At 35.6% G+C, this 21399-nt stretch overlaps 1 protein-coding gene across 9 annotated transcripts in view; it reads right to left on the bottom strand.

Annotated features, from left to right (window-relative positions):
* MAP2K4 (mitogen-activated protein kinase kinase 4) overlaps positions 1 to 21399 on the bottom strand; it is a 68199-nt gene that overhangs the window by 19244 nt on the left and 27556 nt on the right. For 6 of the 9 annotated variants that reach the window (XM_039321993.1, XM_039321986.1, XM_039321987.1 and 3 more), the window contains 2 exons: positions 12953 to 13048; positions 4328 to 4502 (listed from right to left, as the gene is read on the bottom strand). In XM_039321993.1, the coding sequence (XP_039177927.1) occupies positions 4328 to 4502; positions 12953 to 13032 (255 nt within the window). In that variant the 5' untranslated portion in view covers positions 13033 to 13048. The remainder of the gene's footprint in view (positions 1 to 4327; positions 4503 to 12952; positions 13049 to 21399) is intronic. The other 3 variants (XM_039321991.1, XM_039321992.1, XM_039321990.1) reach the window with 1 other exon arrangement.

Raw genomic sequence — 21399 nt, 5'->3', positions numbered from 1 at the left:
AATTTAAAACTATGCATGTCACTGAGTTATAACGTAAGTAATCACATCTCTCACAAAAAAATCCTTATAGCAGCAATAGTCTACTCATAATTATGGATCTCTAGATTTGACTTTATTGAAATTCCTGGATCATCAGTGCTTCTCAATCTACACAAGCCACAAAATAACAGACATAGAATCTTAACTTTTGTTTTATTCCAAAGGTATGCTATATGTTTTCTGGGCAAATTCTTCCAGAGCTATCTATCATTCTGCATTCCAGAAAACAATAAGCAAAGAATCCATCTCTTTATCTGGAAGTTATGGATATTGAAAATATTGCCTATTATTAAAAAAATGAAGTCTTGACTATAAAATGCATTGGGAAACAGAGAAATAATTAAATAATGTGGATAAAAATGCCAAATCCAAGCTAAACATCTGGCTGATTATGGGATCAGGGTTTTTTTTTTATCGTAGCTTTTTTTTTTTTTACAGTGGAGGGTCTGTGTTTTCAAATCAATCAAATGTTGATCTATTCAGTGTGTCTTGAATTGACTGACTGGTCAGATTTCATGAGATAAGACTGAGTGACCAGCCCAAAGTCATCCAGAAGGCTTTCGTGCCTATGGTGGGACTAGAACTCACAATCTCCTGGTTTTAGTCGGGTGTCTTAAACTACTAGACCAAACTGGTTCTTTCTTCTAAAGTTGATTTAATATTTATTTTCTTCTGGTAGTCTCTTTAACTCAAGCAATATCGCAGTTATTTATGGCACTAAATAAGCCATCGATTCCTCTAACCTTTGTCGTTTTCCTTTAGATCTTAATCATTCCTAGAATGTTAAACTCTCCTATGACCCAAGTACAGGCCTGATACCAACGGTAAAGTAGTTCTTTTTTGTTTTTCTTGAATCATTAATATGTGACAATCTACTCATTCCAACTCTTGAGTTTGTTCCTATTTTATAAATTTCCCTCATTTTCTGAACAATCTTTTCCTTGAACAGCTGAATTAATTTTGGTATTTTATTGCCACTTCCCATAGAAATTCAGAATCCCCTCCCCTTAAGTTCACTTTTAGCTGCCATTGAACAGATGTGACAGAAAGAGCTGATGTAAATATTTCAAGCAGGCAAACCAATATTTAAAAGCATAAAGCACATAGGTATTCTAGATAAGATTAAAATTATACAGTATGCAAAAGTAATGCTAAGCCTAGGTACGATATAAATAATGTAGAATGCATGGCTTGCTTAAGCTGACAAGTTAAAACCTAAAATGTTATAGAAGTTCTGCTAATATTCTAAATCCCCACAGGAAGTCTTCTTTGAATGGTTACCCTTTCATCTCAGAATTAGCTTATGCTTAATCTCTCTGGCAGAGCTCTAAGAATTGCGTAAACTTTTTCCAGACAAATACCAGATGGTTATTATAAACAGAACTCATATACTATTTCATAATGTATCCAAAAACCATAATAGAAGAAATAAATATAATTATACCATACCAAAGAGGGACACTTTTAAACAACAAACTTTATTTTTTTATATATTTTTTATTTTTAAAATTTATATGCCATCTATCTCACTGTTGAAGGGATTCTGGACAGCTTACAAAATGATAAAAGATAAACACAGTTAAAACCTACAGAGTTAAATGGACACTAAAAACTAAGGGAATGAACAGCACAGGGTGGGGTCTTCTCTCTTACCCCGTCAACTGTCTCCAACATAGAGCATTCCCCAATGGGGTCCCAGGCCAGCTGGCAGAAGCAGATTTTAAGACTTTTCTGGAAGGCTAAGGGGAGGGTGGCAGATCTCACCTCAAGGATAGAATATTCCAAAGGATGGGGGGGGGGCACAGGGAAAAAGCTCTTTTCCTAGACCCTACAAACCAAAATTCCTTGGCAGATAAGATCCGTAACAAGCCCTTTCCGCTGGAACAAGTGAGGTGGGCCAATCCCACTGGGGTGAGGCAGAGCTTCAAATATCCTTCATATCGGTAGTCCTCGATTTACAACCACAATTGAGCTCAACATTTCTGCTGTTAAATGAGATATTTGTCGAGTGAGCTTTGTCCCATTTAATGACCTTTCTTGCCACAGTTGTTAAGTGAATCACTGCAACTGGTAAGTTAGTAAACTGGTTGCTAAATGAACCTGGCTTCCCCACTGACTCTGCTTCTCAGAAGGTTGCAAGAGGTAATCACATGACCTTGGGACACAGCAACGGTCATAAGTATGAACCAGTTGCCAAGCATCTGAATTTTGATCACATGACCACAGTAATGCTGCAATGGCCGTTAAGTGTGAAAAAGGTCATAAATCACTTTTTTTCAGTGCATTTGTAACTTTGAACGATCACTAAATGAACTGTTGTAAGTTGAAGACCACCTGTATTATGTGAGTGGTAGTCTTTACACTGAACCAAAGAGTAAAAGTAAAAATGGCTGTAACACTTTCAGACAAATTTATACTCTCGAATAATTCAGTTCTTATTTTCGAAAGTGAATAAACCACAGCCTCAGCTAAGATTCTTCTGGTTTTTTTTTTCTAGCATAAAACATGATTTAATAAAACTGCATTCCCCTACTAAGAATTGCACAAATTTAGGGCAAAAGAGGGTAATGTCATTCCATGCGCTTTCAACTTCTTGAAGTCTGACCAGCGGGACATAATAAAATGACTGCCAACTGATTGCCTACAGTACTGATCAGTAAGTATATTGCTGTTTTTAAATTCTCTGCTATGGAAAAATCATTAAGGGCTTATGACTAATAGAGCTAGTACCTCTGCGCTTATATTGTACTTTTTCAATTCAAAAGTATAGTTTGCACTGTGAAAATGTATAATATACGGATAGTGATATAAATGATGTTATCTATGTAATTAAACTTTCAAATTATTAAATGTAAAACATTATTTTACTAGCTTGTTTACTTTTCGGCATTTGCAATGTAAAACATGCATTGTGCATGCATTAGGAAGAAGCCTCAAACTAATAACCAAACTAATGTTCTTTTGCTGCTATTATGCTGAAAGGGTCAATTCATGTATAATAAATATATATCTGCTTTTTGCTGATCTCGGTGCTGTAGCTGTGCAAACAAGCTGCAAAATGCGTGTTTAACTGTTCCTTCTACAGTTAGCTATTGTAATTTTAAAACATTTTATTTAAAAAAAAATCCCACACATTTTCCAGTCCTACCCAGTCCTTTATTGCTACAGAATGAAAAATGAGACAACAAGGCAGAAAGCAATTCTCAACATTCCCTCAAACCATATCAAGTTCTTTTGGGTAACAATCCACTTAAAGTGTAGTGATCATATTGTGTTCAGAGTTCAGATCAAAATATTTTGATTTCATCCATACTCCTAAGAGAGTGGAATAGGAGTGAAGAAAACTGATTCCTTCATTATATTTATTGATGTAACTTAAAAGATATCTACAGTGCTGCTGGAGAAAAGCTGTGGAGAATCTTTAAAATTCCATAAGCACATTGGTTTAAATCAGTGGTTCTCAACCTGAGGTCCGTGGATCCGGGGCGGGGGGGCACAATGTCTTCATGGGGGGGGGGTGTCTATGACAATTCGCCATGGCCAACTTGCTGCGAAATAACTCACCACGATCAACTTGCCACAGTACAACTCGTTGCTGGACAAAAGTTACACCAATAACAAAACAATGGTGGAATAGAATCATTAAAGGATGCAAAATGAAATATAAATAATTAAAATACTTTTTTATTTTAAATAATTAAATAGAATTGCTAAATTGTTCCGCAGTGAGTTGTCCCATGGCAAGTTGGCTGTGGCGAGTTGTCCTGAGGCAAGTTGGTCATGGTGAGTTGGCTATGGCGAGTTGGCCGCAACAAGTTGACTGTGGCAAGTTGTCCCATTCCCTTCACAGGGGGGTCTGAGAAGGCTTGAAGAAATGGTTATGATTTAAATCTTAAGTTTTGGTGGTCCGTGGCCCTGGTCCATGGCCACAAAAAGTATTCAAAGGGGGTCTTTGGTGATGAAAAGGTTTAAGAACCACTGGTTTAAACTAATGAACTGTCCATGAAAAGGTATTTTTATACATCACTTTTGTACATCACTACAATCTTTCAACATTTTTTAATCCCATGTTATGCATATGCAGACATATTTTTTAAAGGACTTATTTTCTTAAAACTTTATATCACCAGATAAACCAGTAATAAGATAGTTCTTTCTGCTAATACTGCATTTACAAAGTGCTGTATAAACAACAGACATTTGTTGAGTGCTAGATGGATGAACATTAAATTCTCCATCATATTTTGCCCTACTATTGGAAGTACAAATAATTATGGGCATCACCTACTTTAACAGCCATAATTTGCCCACTTGGTTTGTGGACCATTTTGTTGACAGACCCATAAGCGCCTCGTCCAATTTCTCCAAGGTCTTTCAAGTCCTCTGCAGTAAAATCCCAATGTTGTTCAGGGGAAATCTTCAATTTTCCTGATGATTCAATGCTGTGTGTTCTCAGTCTCTCTCTGTCAAAAAATTTGGGAAGGAATTTTTCCACATTTTAAATAGTTTAAAACTTTTTTCTACAGCACCAATCAAAAGCATTTATATAGAGGAATGTATACATAGCTAATATAAAAAGATAAACTCCAACGAGGAGTTGGATGGGGGCAAAGTGCAAGATCCTAACTTAATTGTAAGTACTGCAAAGAAAACAAAAAATATTATTTTTTAAAAACCTATTACAAGCCGTGCTAGGAAATGTTTTATAATTTGTCCCTTTAGAATAATTATATGGCAATAACCATCTTTTTTATTAACTGTATTAAAATATCATTAAAAATTTACATCTGTAGTCAATCCTTTTTTTATAATTGATTGATCTTAACACAAAACACCAAATTATAAGGACTTTATTCATTTAACTTCCAAATTCATCGTAAAGCAACTATTTTGATGTATTTGTAAAATAAATTAAAAGCCACAAAATTATTGTTGCTAATTTTTATCTCTAAAGGAAGGAAGTGTACAAAATTATTGTTCTGGCAGGAGTGCCAAATAAAAATATTTTTATATCTGATAGATATAAAAGAGATGTGAACTGCCAACAATAAACTCTTTAACTCCTAATGTGGAAATATTTTAGATTTACATTTCAAAGTTTTCCCAACACTGTTAAATCTGATTGTCTTGGAAAAGAAATCTTACTTTTTAGTTCTTAGACATGGCTCTTTTCAGGAATGATGCTAAGATTTTGTATGAATTTTATGAATAAGTGCCTACATAATGTTGCATATTATCTTTTATGGTAAACTAGTACATGACTATATTTGAACAGCACAAATCATAGCATGACTGCAAATCAAATAGAAATATATAGTTTTATTGAGGTTTCCAAGTATAAATTGACTGAAAGATGTGCAGACAGATAGAAGGGAAAAACAAGCATTATGTAATAACATATCATTATATATGAATACTAATGTCCTGAGGCTTTTGACCCTTCGCCCTTCATTTCAATATTTTAGGGGACACAAACTACACAGAATGTAGCACTAATGGAGGACTGAGAGGCACAGAATGAGGAAGGCCATATGTGGTTGGATTTTTTTTAAGAAAGGTTATTTTTTTTTTTTGCTGTAATTGTGATCTGATATTTTAGGGTTAATTATATTTTTCATGTTTCCACCACAAAATGACAGGAAACAGTGCTGCTAGTCTTCAAAAATCATCCCAAAGTGTTTCAAATGTATAGAAAAGAACCAAGGGGTGGAGGAGATTACTAACCTTTGGGACACAGAAAACATACAATTCTCTTTAATATGTACCTAGATGTTCAACACAGCTAGGCTTTCTAACATAAATAAGTGAATAAATAAAAAAATGAAATAAAAAGTTGAGTGGAATTGAAGTTTAAGCAACAAAATTTCAACCTTTGCCATGACACAACTAAAAACAATCAGCCCAATTAAAAGACGATTATACTGATGCTATGAATTCAGCATTCCCATGCTCCTGCTGGCATCCTGCAGATTATCAGTAAAATGAAAATACTGGCATTTCAGCTGGCTCAGGAATTCTGGAAGTTGAACTTCACAGATCGTAAAAGGGCCATAGTTCCCCATCCCTGGTGTAGAACATAATAGCCTTCTGTTCCAGGACACTGATGATTCAGATAAAAGAATTTAACTAATGATAAAAACAACTACATCATCATACCCATACTTTCCTCCCCCATAGCCCTTTATATAATGTCTTGTATATCTTAGGCAGGTAACAAGAACACAGCTCATGATCGCCTGAGGTGTCACAATTTTTCTAGGACTCAATTGTAGGGTTTTCCCACCCCATTTACCTTGCAAATACTCACTGCCCTCGCTACTTAAGTAGTTCCTTTTTAGTTTAATACAGACTTACAATGAATAAACATGATAAAACGACGTTAGTGGAAATTAAGTATTTAACTTAAAATCAAATACATATTATCATTTTTGTTCAAAAAAAAATCATTTGGCTCCATGCCAACGTAAGCAAAATTACTTCTTTTCTATCCAACCTATCATTAACATCATCATGATCTAATTTATTCAGATTGTAGTTCATTAAAAAAATTAAAAATCCATATTACAAGCATTTGAAATTAAACTCAAAGGTATGAACATTTAGAAGAAATGAAAGATATAGGTTAAAGCAAGATTCAAATTATATAATCCAATATATTTTAAAAAGTCAATACAAATTTTTGAAATTCTATTGAAGTGTTAATACATTTTCATTTTTGATAAGCACTTGGGAAAAATTGTTTATTATTTATAGAAATTGTTTACAAAACTACATTTTATCAGTCTAAGAAAACAAAAGACAAACAGAAGGGACAATTTCACTGATGTATCCAAAACAAAGGACACTTGAGAATAAATTTCAGTAAACAAGAGGCTCTTGTGTGCTCTGAGTTGGATCATTTGAAATTAAGCACATTTTATCTTTACCAATTACCTACTTATGACTGAGGATAAACACCCACGTAAAAAACTATTTTGCACAGTAATGATGGAAATAAATGTTCTTTCTGTATAACTGATATATTTGGAGTTATTTTATAAAATGACTTTATTACAGTTAGTTTTCCATTCTTTGCAAGATATTGTACAAAGTCTTTCTTTGATGGATAAATAATTTTGATGGATACACAATTTTATTTGTGTATCTAAGTAAAAATGTTTAACTATGGAAGTTGTTTGTGTTTTCATCAAGAACTGTTCTATATCCATAGTAACTCTGCTATTATTTCCCTACAACTTCACTGTCTACAAGAGAACATCCACAAATGGATGAGGAACTGGAATTCTGCATTAGTATTTTATGTATCATATTATCTAGCATGTAATCTACAAATGTTTATACGATAATCAATATTTTTAGCCTTATAGATGCCATAAGTTTTAGAGCATGGATATCCAGCCTTTTAGCTGACCTGGGCCGCATTGAAGAGGAATGATCTTGGACTACATATAAAATATATAATATAGTTAATACATATAAGTCACACAATAATGTTAAAAATACCAATAAAGAAGAATATCTATAGATCAAGGTTGAAATGAGGGATCTTTGGTGCTCTCTGAGCTTGGTTGTTTCTTTGCAGACTTTTCATTACCCAAACTAAGTAACATAATCAGTGTTAGTAAGGAGTGAGGTTTAATCTCAGTTTATATTCTAGGCTAGTGGTGGGGATGGTCTTGGACAGGGGTCTTCAAACTTGGCCCTTTTATGACTTGTGGACTTCAAAGCTGGCTGAGGAATTCTGGGAGTTGAAGTCCACAAGTCTTAAAGTTGCCAAGTTTGGAGATCCCTGTTCTAGATCATTAAGGTGGTCCTTCCTAAGTTTCTTTGACTATTAAACAATTGCAGGTTCTTTTCTCTCTTGCCTGAAGGTTTTCTAGGCAGCATCTTCTCTCCCCTTTCCTCAAAATTATCTATTAATTTCATTATACAAAGAAATAGCATGTTCAGACAATCTCTCTGAGGTGGGGAAAAAGGGGAGGGGGGAGAGCTTAGCGACAGGACAACACATAAACGGGTTGCAATGGCAAACGTGACAGAGAAAAATGCTGCAAAGGTCATAAATATAGGCATTGGTACAAATGTCCTTTTTCATCACCATTGTAACTGCAAATGATCACTTTCCAAGACAGTCATTAATCAAGGTCTACCCCTATAATATTTCTTGGTTGCTTTTAAGGGCAAAATCCTACTTAAACCAACTTATAAGCAGGAAATTATGCTGCTACTATTGCCACTATTACTACTCACAATTTACAAAATACTGCCAAGTACTCTATCTGAAATGAGGTCCTTCCACCCCTCTTGACATCCAGGTATTCCTTATCTTGGTGTTACAAAGGGCCTTGAAGATCCAACAAGGGTCAGTAGGTCTACTTCTGGTGCTGTCTGGTTTTTGTCATCTTTTGTTCTTTGTTTTTATTTACGTTGTTTTATTGTGGGTTCGTTTTTTTAAAAAAAACCTGTAAACTTTGTAGACTCATAGGGAATGAGACAGTGAACAAGCTTAACCAATAAATAAATACTATTAATAATAACAACTTTAATGAATCCTAGGTAGATGATGATTGACCAAAATAACCATTTTCAAAGATTTAAATTTGTTTAAACACGATCAGAAAGTTCCTTATCTGATTTTAAATGGGTAAAGGAAATCCTAAATTGCTTTTGTGCTTTAAATATTGGAAGCGTTAGGGTTAGTGTTCGGAAATAACACATCAATGATAATGAAGTTGATGCCATATAATTGTCACGTTTTCTCTGTCTCATTCCTACCAACACTACCAACTTACATTCCTAGACAATTTCCAAAGGTTGTTCCACATAGAATTCTTGCCTGTAGGTTTTATTATTTTACATTATTAGTTTTCAGGAAATAAGCTAGAGCAAACACTACACCAAATTAAGCTTTGCCTCTTCAACCGAATCATTACTGGGTCTGAAGATTTTTTACTTCACCACCGTCTCACTAATTTATAAACAGGAGCAATCTTACTACTTTCACAACTTCTACTTTTACTCAATCAAATCAATCAAGCTTAAAGATTCATAATGATTCCATTCCCGAAAGTATGCTCAAATAGACTAATGCTTAAGCTATGCATCTGAAGCAGAACTTTTTTCAAAGCAGATATTCATCAATCATTTATTTTTGAATAATCAAATAGCACAATCTACTTTTTCTGTACTCTTTCATTTCATCTTGTTTCAATCCATACACTCATATTATCTAACAGAATAGTTTTTTTCCATATGACATTTGAGTCGCTGTGAGCGAGTAGGCGGCTCTATAAATTTTCTAAATAAATAAATAAATTTGGATTCTTGTACAATTTTCCAGTACTAATCCTTGCTCCTTACATTACTGACGTGTAACATGGGACATCTCAAACCTATGTACTCTTACTTTCATATGAAACGACAATAAACTATATGATCCTAGCTCATTTATTTATTTATGAGACTTATATACCGCTTTAAGTGCAAGCACTCTCTAAGCAGTGTACACCAGTAAGCAATGTATATATATATTTACATTGCCCCCAACAATCTGGGTCCTCATTTTACCTACCCCGGAAGGATGGAAGGCTGAGTCAACCTTGAGCCGGTGAGATTTGAACCGCTGACCTGCTGAACACAGTCAGCTAAAGTGGCCTGCAGTACTGCACTCTAACTGCTGCGCCACCTCGGCTCTCTCATACTTTCCAACATACTTAATGTACTCATCATCTCACTTCAAGATCAAATTATCTTTAAGTCTATTACATCTTTTTCCTTTCTCTTATTTTCACAAGCAAATTGCTTATCTATTTTTCTCAATTCATTTCCTTACCATTAACTCTTCTTCCATTCTATGTGTCAGAGTGGTCACCGGATGAGGCCAAAGATATTTACCCCAGGATCAGGGTTTTGGCCAATCAAGGACTTCACACAACGCTTTTTAATAAACGAAGGCATATACTAGATAATCAGCCTTAGTCACACTTGTACCACACAAACCAATCTGCTAAAAACTGGCCAGTTTTTCCCCAATCGAATGCCATAAATGCAACTGAAGTTTAGTTTTATATCAGGTATGCTAGTGTGATTTTAGTCAAGTCAAGGATCTGCTGCCTGTGCCTGGAGATACAGGCTATGTAATGACATATTCAGGAATAGGGTATTACTCAATTATATATCCTAAACCAGGGGTTCTCAACCTTGGCAACTTTAAGACTTGTGGACTTCAACTCCCAGAATTCCTCAGCCAGCAAAGCTGGCTGAGGAATTCTGGGAGTTGAAGTCCACAAGTCTTAAAGTTGCCAAGGTTGAGAACCCCTGTCCTAAACTATTATATGGAAAAGTAAATATATTCAAATATTTCCCCAATTGCTAGAAAAGCTACAAACACATACACACACACACATACAATACCTAGAATAGACAATACAGGTAGTCTTTGGGTTACAACAGCAACTGGAACCACAACTGCTGCCCCTAAACAATGCAGCCATAAAACACATGACATCACTTACTAACAGCAATTCTAGGAGTCCTGCTTCCTGTCATTAAAAAGGACAGCACGGGTCATTAAGCAAGGACCTCATGTGACCGCACTTCGACTTTGTTTTGGGGAAGCCAGCAGGGAACATTGGAAATTGGGATCACATGAAGACCATTTCATTATCTTGGCTTATGCTTTAGACACCACCACTAGTTCTCCGTTCTTGAGCATGAACATCTGCAAAAGTTTACACATGAGCAGGTTTTTTTGTGTAGAATCCACCAAAGCATGGTAGGCCAGAGATGATTATGAAGCTGCTCCCTGATTATTGTATGGAGCTCCTTTACTTTTGATTAATGCATAAAATAAATGTATACTAAAACTACAACACATCATCATAATAATAATGAAACTGATCTAGGCACAAAAAGAGAGGTCCATCTATCTTCTGGATTTCGGGGAAACAATTCATAAAATGAAATGTTACCAGGCTTATTTATGTATTATGATTAATTATCCTTTGACAAGTATTATAAGGAAGTTTATAACTGGAATATTTTATTGAACTTCAAATCACCTCTGAAATAGGAAAATGATTTTATTTATCTAATGTATAAAATAAACTGCTTTCTTGGTAGAATGAGGCACTAGAAATTTTCATTTTTCTGCCTGTGTAATGCCAGAACTAGCACAATTATATCCATTCTTTAGTTCCACATTATCCAAGTTATGTAGAATTAGGAAATTGTAGTTTTTCCTGGTAATGCTCAAGTCTCAGCAGCCTTAATGAGTGTCGTAATTGTGAAGTACACTGGGAAATAGTTTTAGCAGTATCTGTGGGGCCACAGGTACCTCAGCTCTACTGTATAATATAACTGACTCAGAAACATGGTTTCCTAAGGATACTTTTGAATGTCTGAAAAACCTCTCAAAATGTTATTGTATCTCCTAAGACAATCAGTAATTAATTAATTATGTATGTATGTATATTTAGAAGGCTTACATAATAACTTATTGGATCACTTGAGAATACAGTAATATATATTATTTCAAAACAGATTCAGGGAAATTTTCACACAGTGCAGTCCTATCTATAAATGTATTTAGCAGATACATCTTGAACTTTCACTTATCCATCGTTTTCTAAACTTGATAATTTTACAAAATTATGGGTAATCTATCTGTAGCTCCAATTGTAAGATAGATATTTGTTCCCAGGTTTTCAAGGAATCTTTTCAAATGCATAAATACTATTTATAGATTTAATAATGGTTAACATTAGTGTTGATATTTAAACACTTTATTTTGGTTAGCCTCCAATAATCTGAATCTTAGAAACAGACATATTATTTAAATAAAATAAAGTTAAAATATCTATTTGAAAAATATTTTTAATAGTTACAGTGTATTCCAGGAGAATGAAATCTGTCTGTTTGAAGCATACTGAACTCACTCATTACTATTTGTAGAATACAAAATTTCATCAAATAAAGTTTATTCCAATATTTTCTGCATATTTATCTATCAAATTACATGCACATCCAGACCTCTGTAGATATGCTTTTAATTAAACTAAGCATGAATTGAAAACACCAAAACTCCTTTTATTCTCTTAGCATATTTGGTAATTTTAAAGCAATCTTTTTTTCCTCTATGTCCTCTGCAACATCCACTTTTAATAATGAACATGTTTCTTAAGGATGCATTATTATGACATACACAATGATTTTCAAACGGGCAGGCAAGATCTGCAGGTGAAGGTCTTTACATTGTTGTTAGACTCAGCCGGCAAAGAAAACTATTTTTTGAGCACCACCTGTTGGCATTAAGGAAGAACTGAACTGAATCCCATCAAAATTTAATCTTATAAATAAAATAAATTACTGAGTTACATATCAAACCTTCACACCACTGCTTTTAAGAAACCAACATTATGCAGAATACAGAAAAGGAATAATATGGCAAATAAATTAAAGGAATGTGATGAAAAGAAAATGTAAGTAAATCTAATTTACCAACATCATTCACTGCACCTCTCAAAATTTTTGTTTATGCAAATCATTCTTGCTTTTATCTCATCTATGCACTGCTTTATATACTGTTTTGGTTCTTTAAATGTCTTGCCTTTAATTGTGTTTAATTTTAAAAGAAGGCTGTTGTAACTCAATACAAAGCAAGTTTGAAAATATTATTATTTTTACAATAATAATCATTTTAATGCCAGTGAGAGTTAAAAGAGAGACAGTATAGACAACAATAAATTCATTTATACAGATAAAATGAGTATGTAAATTGAGTTATTTCATAATTTTACAGCTGTATTAATTCATTCATGAAAGGAAAAAAATCCTGCAAGGTACTATAATTGTGCTGATGATCTCTTTTTGGCTATTATTAACATATTATGGGCTAACACACAGTTATGCTTACTGTAGCCTGCTGGAAAGTTTCACGATCATCTCCGCCTCTCTCCTTTTGAACGTGAAGGGGGCAATGTGATTACTACCCATTGTTGCTTGAGTATCACTTCAGCCAGGAAAAGGATTATAAAAATGACAGGAAAACACAGTGCTGTTACCATATAATGCAAGGACATGCATAAATAGTCACTGAGAAGACAGCCTGCTTCAGACAAAATATACACATTATTTATCTTCTTTATCCTTCCACTTGAAAAATAAAAAGACATTATAGTATATAAGTTCATTTGAAAGCCTTGTTAAAATCATTGTACATTAAACTGCACTGCACTAAATAAAAGCGGAAGGTTATAGTCTGAGGCTTACTTGAAATATGAAAATCTATTGAACTTCTTAGCAAAAGATGACTATTATCAAAATCTCGTGAGCCTTCTGCTTAGAAAGTATAAAGAGATAGCTAATGCTTCCTTTTATGTTTTTTCAGAAGGTTTTTATTATTTAATAAAATCTAACTAGAGGCTTTAAAAGTGAAAGAATATGTTATATTAATCATATTGAGAATTTTAACAGGAGGAGAGTGGATGGGAGAATCCAATGATTTCTTTCTGGAAAATTTTTAAAATATACATGGAAAACTCAATTTTGAGGCAACTTGTTCAAAGATAAGTTAAAGATTACTACAGCATTATTGATACATCATATATAGAGAGTTACTAGAGTCATCACAATTCCTAAAATGACACATGCAAATATGTCCTTTCAAATACTGAAATAAGGGTGCTTATATGTGGAACTAGACATGAATTCATGAAATATAATAATTAATCTGTCTAATCCTGCATTCTCAACTGTTTGAGACAAAGTAATTACTTTGTTTCAGTAGTAATTATTATTTTAATATGATAATTTCATATAATTCTTATAAAAATTTACTGCAAATATACTTTTCATGATAGAAGATTTTACTTTATTCCTGACTTATTATTGTCAGTTTTAAAAAGTGAGAATATAAATTGCTCGAATACTTGAAATATGCACAAATTATTACAATTCTCCTTTCATGAAAAGATAATGCCAGTTCTCTAGTTAAGAGTTCTAGAATATTTTGAGATAAGATACTTCAGCACAGATATGGAGCCAGCAACTGGGACTCCAAAGGAATGCTGAAAAATTATAAGGTTAAAATATCAGTAACCTATTTTTATTTTAGACATCAAAATAGTAGATATGGCCCAGATTAATGCCATGTCTCACCTGATATGGCTTAATGAAAGCAGAGTCGCTTTTAATTTGAACTGCAACAAGAGGAGCTAAAGGCATTATTAACATCTGACAATTCCTACAGCATCTTGCAGCCAAAAAATCAAGAACCTTTGTACTATTTCATTACATTTTTTTGTTATTTTGATATATTAGCCTGATGTATCTACCAAATTAATTTTATTTTACAAAGCCAACATTAATTAGGGTGACGTTTCTTTCTACAAAGCTATTGCCCTTGGATATTCTGAGCAACTCTGTATCTGAAGAGAAAACTAATAGCTTTTAGAAAAAAACTCATAGGTTGGCACTTACAAACCAAAGTTTAAATTACTACATCATCTCTTGCCTTCTCTTACTGTGAGTAGTTCAATAGTGTTAAACAAAAATATAAAATATAAATGACTTAAAAGCAATTATGAAATGATAATCAAAAATAAATTTTGAAGTAATGCAGCCAAACCAAAAATCTAATGAATTCCAAAGACCAGATACTGCAGCTAGACCACAATACATAGGATGGAGCCACTTTGGAAGAAATGTGCATAAATATTCAGTGGATTTCTGGCAGTTCTGCAAATAGCTACATAGTATCTTTCTAACTCCCACCTCTGAATTAGGCTGAAATCAATACTTTAAAATTTGATAGCAGTGCAATAGGAAGCAAGAAGCATAATTAGTATTTCCATATTCTGTTTTCAATCTAATTCATCATAGCTTCTTAAATTAACAATAGTAGAGATATAAATGATTTTTTGTCACAAGCTCATATCACAGCAGTATGTGTTAATGTAATTTCATATATATATATATATATATATATATATATATATATATATATATATATATATATATATATATATATATATATGTTTAAGAAGATTAAAAACATGAATCCTGGGAATATTCATGGCAAGAAATAAAATGATCACCAGGATAATAAAGGTATAAAATTTATTAAAAAAGCGCCTAGCTTTCGCCGTCACCTGCCGGCATCCTCAGGGCTAGTGCGCCAGGGAGTGAGAATCGCTTTTAAAGGTGTGTCAAAGTCTGCGCGCACCTCCTCAGCCTCGTCATCGGGCCCGATTGGTATGACTGCGCACAAATGGTCTGTTCTTTCCTATTGATTTCAATTGCGTGTTTATCATCGTCCATCCTTCTTTCTCTTGGTCTTAAGGTGGGTGGGTGAATGTCTCTCTTGTTATGGTGGTCCCTACGTTTTAACCTTTCCTCCCCGGGTTCGGATGGTAATACACATTTCATGTTTGTTTTATAACCCTCCTTCGTCCCATTGTTCTTCCTACGGTAAGTTTTTCCTTTGATTTCAACACTTTCACTTCCTATGCAAACGTCATCTGGTTTTTAGACATATTGGTGCAGCGCCAAGTGGACGGATGTCTAACTACCAAGGTATACCGAAAACCTACATGTACAGACAGGATTCTCCATTTCGAGAGTAATCACCCTACTGCCCATAAAGTCAGCTGTGTCAGGACTCTGCTTAAACGTGTGGAGTCGCACTGCAGCACTACCAAAGCTAAGAGAGAGGAGAGGAATTACCTCTTTCAGATGTGTAAACGTAATGGGTACCCGGCCAAGTTCATTAATTGGGTCAATAAACCATCTGGACCCCGGAGTGACCCCACACCTCAAGGATTTGCACCTCAGACAACCACACGGGTTGCCCTCCCCTATATCCATAACGTCTCAGAGGCTACTGCAAGAATTTTGGCACCGCATAACATACAGGTGGCCCATAGACCGAATCAAACACTGCAGGCAGCTTTAATGCGCCCTAAGGACCCACTCCCCAACATTGAAAAATCGGCAGCCATCTATAAGATCAATTGTATGGACTGCCAATCTAATTATGTTGGGGAGACAGCCAAACGGGTTAAGACAAGGGTCCATGAACACAGATTAGCGGTGAAAAGGGGAGACCAGCATTCCCAAATATGGGCACACATGGCGGAGCTAGATCATAAATTCAATTTCAGTGAGGTTAGCGTACTGGCTAGCGACAACACCAAGGGGGGCCGCCTACTTAAGGAGGCATGGCTCTCGGACAGTAATTCCATCAACCGACACGTGGACCTGTGCCCGGCATATACGGCTTTAAGGTTGTGGAGTACGATCAATCAACAACAATACCCCCGACATCCCAGCAACAACCCCAACGGCATTAAGGAGGAGCAACCAACCCCCCAATTGATCAGGGGCAGTCCGAATGAGGAAAGACAATTGGAGAACACCCCTACTACATCTGTAACACCATCACAGCCCCAAAGGGTTAAGGAGGTGGTGGAAACCAAAATCCAGAGTTCGGGCACTATGAATACCCGAGATGGTGCGACCTGTATAAAGGAGGACATAACCAATGGAAGAGGAGAGGGAGCCCTGGATGTGACAGTTCACTCATATACGGGGAAAAATATGATGACCGGTTCGGAAAGAAAGAAAAAGCCCCCTTGTGGGACTAGGATGGCCGGATTGAGAGAGAAAGAACTACAGAGCGCAGCTGGAGGTGGATCCACGAACGGTATTGGAGAGGGGGAGAAAACACAGGAGACCGGACCATCACACACCCCGTCTGCGCATCCCGGAGAATTCCAGAGGACTCGTATAGATAACAACGATGTAAAAGGGAGGAGGCGAATCGAAGGGAGACGCTGCGATGATCAAATGGAACATGATCCCACTATTACCCTCCCCGGACCGATCACCCGCAGCAGGGGGCGTATAAGACAGCTGTGCGCAGTGGCGACCAAGGAACCACCTCCCCCACCCATGGTTGAACAATCTAGCCCCCAACTTCAGATCGTCAGCAAATTACATCCACCCCGGAGGGACTCACGAGATCGCTCAGACGGGGTTCGCAGAAGTGATGAAGCTAAGGGAGGGGCCCTCTGTAAGAGGAACCATGGGATGAAGGGGGAGCGCAAGACAGGGATGGGATGTGTATTGCCATCTGAACCCAGGGGGGACGAGCGAAAACACAATTCTATCACCACCACCACCCGGGCTGACTAAACACTGTATAGCACGCGCTAAGCAGCTGGACGCAATGGCAGCTAGAGAACCACCCCCTCCTCCCGCAACTGAACAATCTACCCTCCAGCCCCAGACCACCGATGGTTTGCATCCACTTCGGAAGGACTTGCAAGATCATCCAGATGACGTTTGCATAGGAAGTGAAAGTGTTGAAATCAAAGGAAAAACTTACCGTAGAAAGAACAATGGGACGAAGGAGGGTTATAAAACAAACATGAAATGTGTATTACCATCCGAACCGGGGAGGAAAGGTTAAAACGTAGGGATCACCATAACAAGAGAGACATTCACCCACCCACCTTAAGACCAAGAGAAAGAAGGATGGACGATGATAAACACGCAATTGAAATCAATAGGAAAGAACAGACCATTTGTGCGCAGTCATACCAATCGGGCCCGATGACGAGGCTGAGGAGGCGCGCGCAGACTTTGACACACCTTTAAAAGCGATTCTCACTCCCTGGCGCACTAGCCCTGAGGATGCCGGCAGGTGACGGCGAAAGCTAGGCGCTTTTTTAATAAATTTTATACCTTTATTATCCTGGTGATCATTTTATTTCTTGCTATATATATGTATGTATGTATGTATGTATGTATGTATGTATGTATGTATATTCTATACATTGTTTTCTGTATATAATATTCTATATTGATCTACTATCTAGCCAGCCTCCAAAATAATTATTAGTATCTTTTATTAAAGACTGATTCTAAAACTACCTCTATCTAAAGTATTGTAGTCAAGCAACAGATACAAAATATATATAAATATGAATCCTCACACAGTGGAGGATTTTCTACGTTATGAGTGCATCGTGAAACTAGCAATGGAAAAGTAAATTATGTTTAAAGAACATGAACTGTCAAACCATAGATCACAACCTACTACTTGACAAGATAGAAAAATGTGGGGTAGACAGAACCACCACCAGATGGATCCGTAGCTGGCTGACCGGCCGTACTCAGCGAGTGGTCCTCAATGGAACTGCATCTATATGGAGGGAAGTGTGTAGTGGGGTGCCCCAGGGTTCTGTTCTGGGCCCAGTACTCTTCAACATCTTCATCAATGACTTGGATGAAGGGATAGATGGGGAACTCATCAAATTTGCAGACGACACCAAGCTGGCATGAATAGCCAACACTCCAGAAGACAGGCTTCAGATACAGAAGGATCTGGACAGACTTGAACACTGGGCACTAACTAACAAAATGAAATTCAATGGTGAAAAAAGCAAGGTTCTACATTTAGGCAAGAAAAACCAAATGCACAAGTACAGCATAGGTGGCACCATGCTCAATAGTAGTAACTGTGAGAGGGACCTCGGAGTCCTAGTAGACAATCACTTAAATATGAGCCAGCAGTGTGCTGCAGCTGCCAAAAAGGCCAACACAGTGCTAGGCTGCATTAACAGAGAGATAGAATCAAGATCACGTGAAGTATTAATACCACTCTTCAATGCCTTGGTAAGGCCACACTTGGAATACTGCATCCAGTTTGGTCACCACGATGTAAAAAAGATGTTGAGACTCTAGAAAGAGTACAGAGAAGAGCAACAAAGATGATTAGGGGACTGGAGGCTAAAACATATAAGGAACGGTTGCGAGAATTGGGTATGTCTATTTTAACGAAGAGAAGGACAAGGGGGGACATGATAGCAGTATTCCAATATCTCAGTGGCTGCCATAAAGAAGAGGGAATTAAGCTATTTTCCAAAGCACCTGAAGGCAGGACAAGAAGCAACGGGTGGAAACTAATCAAGGAGAGAAGCAACCTAGAACTAAGGAGAAACTTCCTGACAGTGAGAACAATTAATCAGTGGAACAGCTTGCCTCCAGAAGCAGTAAATGCTCCAACACTGGAAGTTTTTAAGAAGAGACTGGACAGCCATTTGTCCGAAATGGTGTAGGGTTTCCTGCCCGAGCAGGGGGTTGGACTAGATGACCTCCAAGGTCCCTTCCAACTTTACTACTATTACTATTACTATACCATGATCTATTTTAGATACCATATAAACTAATTCAGAAAATCTAACTCAGAATGATTCTGAGCATAAGCTAATAATAATCACAATCTAAAAATATTCAAATATAATTAATGGTAATAATAAAACAGCTTTCTGTCAAACTCAGATTCCAGAATCAATACAGATGTATTGCATATGTTACATTATAATCACAAAGACAACAAATAAAGTAACTTTTACAATGCAAACAAAATATAACTTCCCAGGATGGAACAAAAAATAACATACTAGTCATATTTACTTACAGCTGAATTTAATACGTAGAATTTTAAATAATGACCTTTAAAGAAGATATATTTTCTATATATAAAAAGAAACAAACTTTTAATGGAAAATTTATCAGTGCCTCCTAAGCAGAACCAGATTTGCAATCAAGAAAATATATCTACAGGAAATTTTTGAAGAATATACACATCACTAAATACTTCCTTCTCCATTATCCTGAAAGAAATAAAGATTAAATTAAACTTCCAAAATGGTGCATCTAGACACAAAACCCCTACCTCATAAAAGGAACCATTCTATCTGAGCTTTCCTATAAATGGAATGACTTAAGTTGTGTGGAACTGAAGTTCAGTTTAAAATCAATAGGAGTAATTAACTGCATAAAGGAAATCTAGAAGACTGGAAAGTATATTTAAACCAATTACAGTCTTGGTCTCTCTGTCCACAGTTTTTTATACTACATATTAATCTGAATAATCTACTCAAAACAGTTCAAGAATACTAACATAAAGGTTTTCAAAAGGTATGTAAAAATCTTCTAGATGAAAAGATCTTATTTGTTAATTTATGGTATCTTAAAAATGAAGGTAAATGATGAACATATGACAAAAGTATTTAACCTTGAAGACTTCAGTGCAATTATACAAATATATACACAGAAGCAAGTGCACTGAATTCAGTGGAACTTGATATCAGATAATTGTAATTTTAACCTGAATTTCTCAAAGTAGGGGAATCTATAAGGCAAGAAAAAAATGATACAATGGGTCTGATTATTACCCAACACAATTTATATCACACAAACTGTCATAGATTATGGATTAGATTTATTCACTGAAAAAGATAACAAAGCTGTATTTCAGTCAAGCACAAGTTATACAGGAATTGCATTGGAACAATCCCAAATTCACTATAGTCTTTGAAAGTTAATTACTACTACTACTAGAAAAAGCTTTCTTCCATTTTCTATTTTGATAATGCCATTTAACTTTAAGAACATAGCAATAAGCAGCATAAGTGAAAGGATGCCAGCATAAGGATGCCAGGGTTTGAAGCTATTATGACAAAAGCCATTACCACAAAGAGAAAATTCAATTGGGAAGTCACTGGATGAGAACATCATTGTAAAGAAAATCTCTAGAATTGATAGATGCCTACTAAAAATAATTTCTTGTAAAGAAGAAAGTTATCAAAAAAAGAAGAAAGAAGCACACTGCGAAAAAGGAACAGAAAATATGAGGCCAGTGTGAAAAGACTGAGCCTGGAGAGTTCACATATTTTATTGTAGGAAGTAAGTCCTGAAAAAAAAAAAGACAGACAAATCTGAGAACTCTGAAATTCTTTTAAGATTTTTTTTAATATCCATATTTTCTAGCTTTTGGATCTTATCATTTAAATATATCCTTATGTTGACTTCATTATGAGGAATAGCATCCTTTCCAACATCTGTTATTTTAGCAGTGATCGTAATCATTTTGTGAATACATGTAGAACTGAAACAAAGCAGAACAATAAAATTGGTATGTTTATGGTAAATGAAAAACTCTGTGGACTATAGCAAACAAACAAACAAACAAACAAAAAAACCAGAAATCCATCCAGCCAAGCACAAGCATTTCATATTGTACAGTAAAAACTCTTGAGGGAATTAAGATATATAAAGGTTCTTATGAACTTCATCAATAAGCTTCTGAATTCTTAAAATGAAAGATAAAGAATTCCAGATTTTACTACACTTGCAGCCTGAGGAAACAGAGAGGGTTTCAAGATATGTCCTATTATATTAAATGTCCAACTGTTTTATATATCTGTCAACTTTACTTCTGAACATAAGACTATTCTGGATGCTTTTTCTTGAAAGCTTAATGAATCCAGTAATTCCCGGAAATCTGTATTT

The sequence above is a fragment of the Crotalus tigris genome, unplaced genomic scaffold (genome assembly GCF_016545835.1).
Source record: "Crotalus tigris isolate CLP2741 ecotype Arizona unplaced genomic scaffold, ASM1654583v1 scf7180000023830.6690815, whole genome shotgun sequence".
Lineage (NCBI taxonomy): Eukaryota > Metazoa > Chordata > Lepidosauria > Squamata > Viperidae > Crotalus > Crotalus tigris.
The sequence above is the reverse complement of the archived record's forward strand: the minus strand, read 5'-3'. Positions and strand labels throughout refer to the sequence as shown.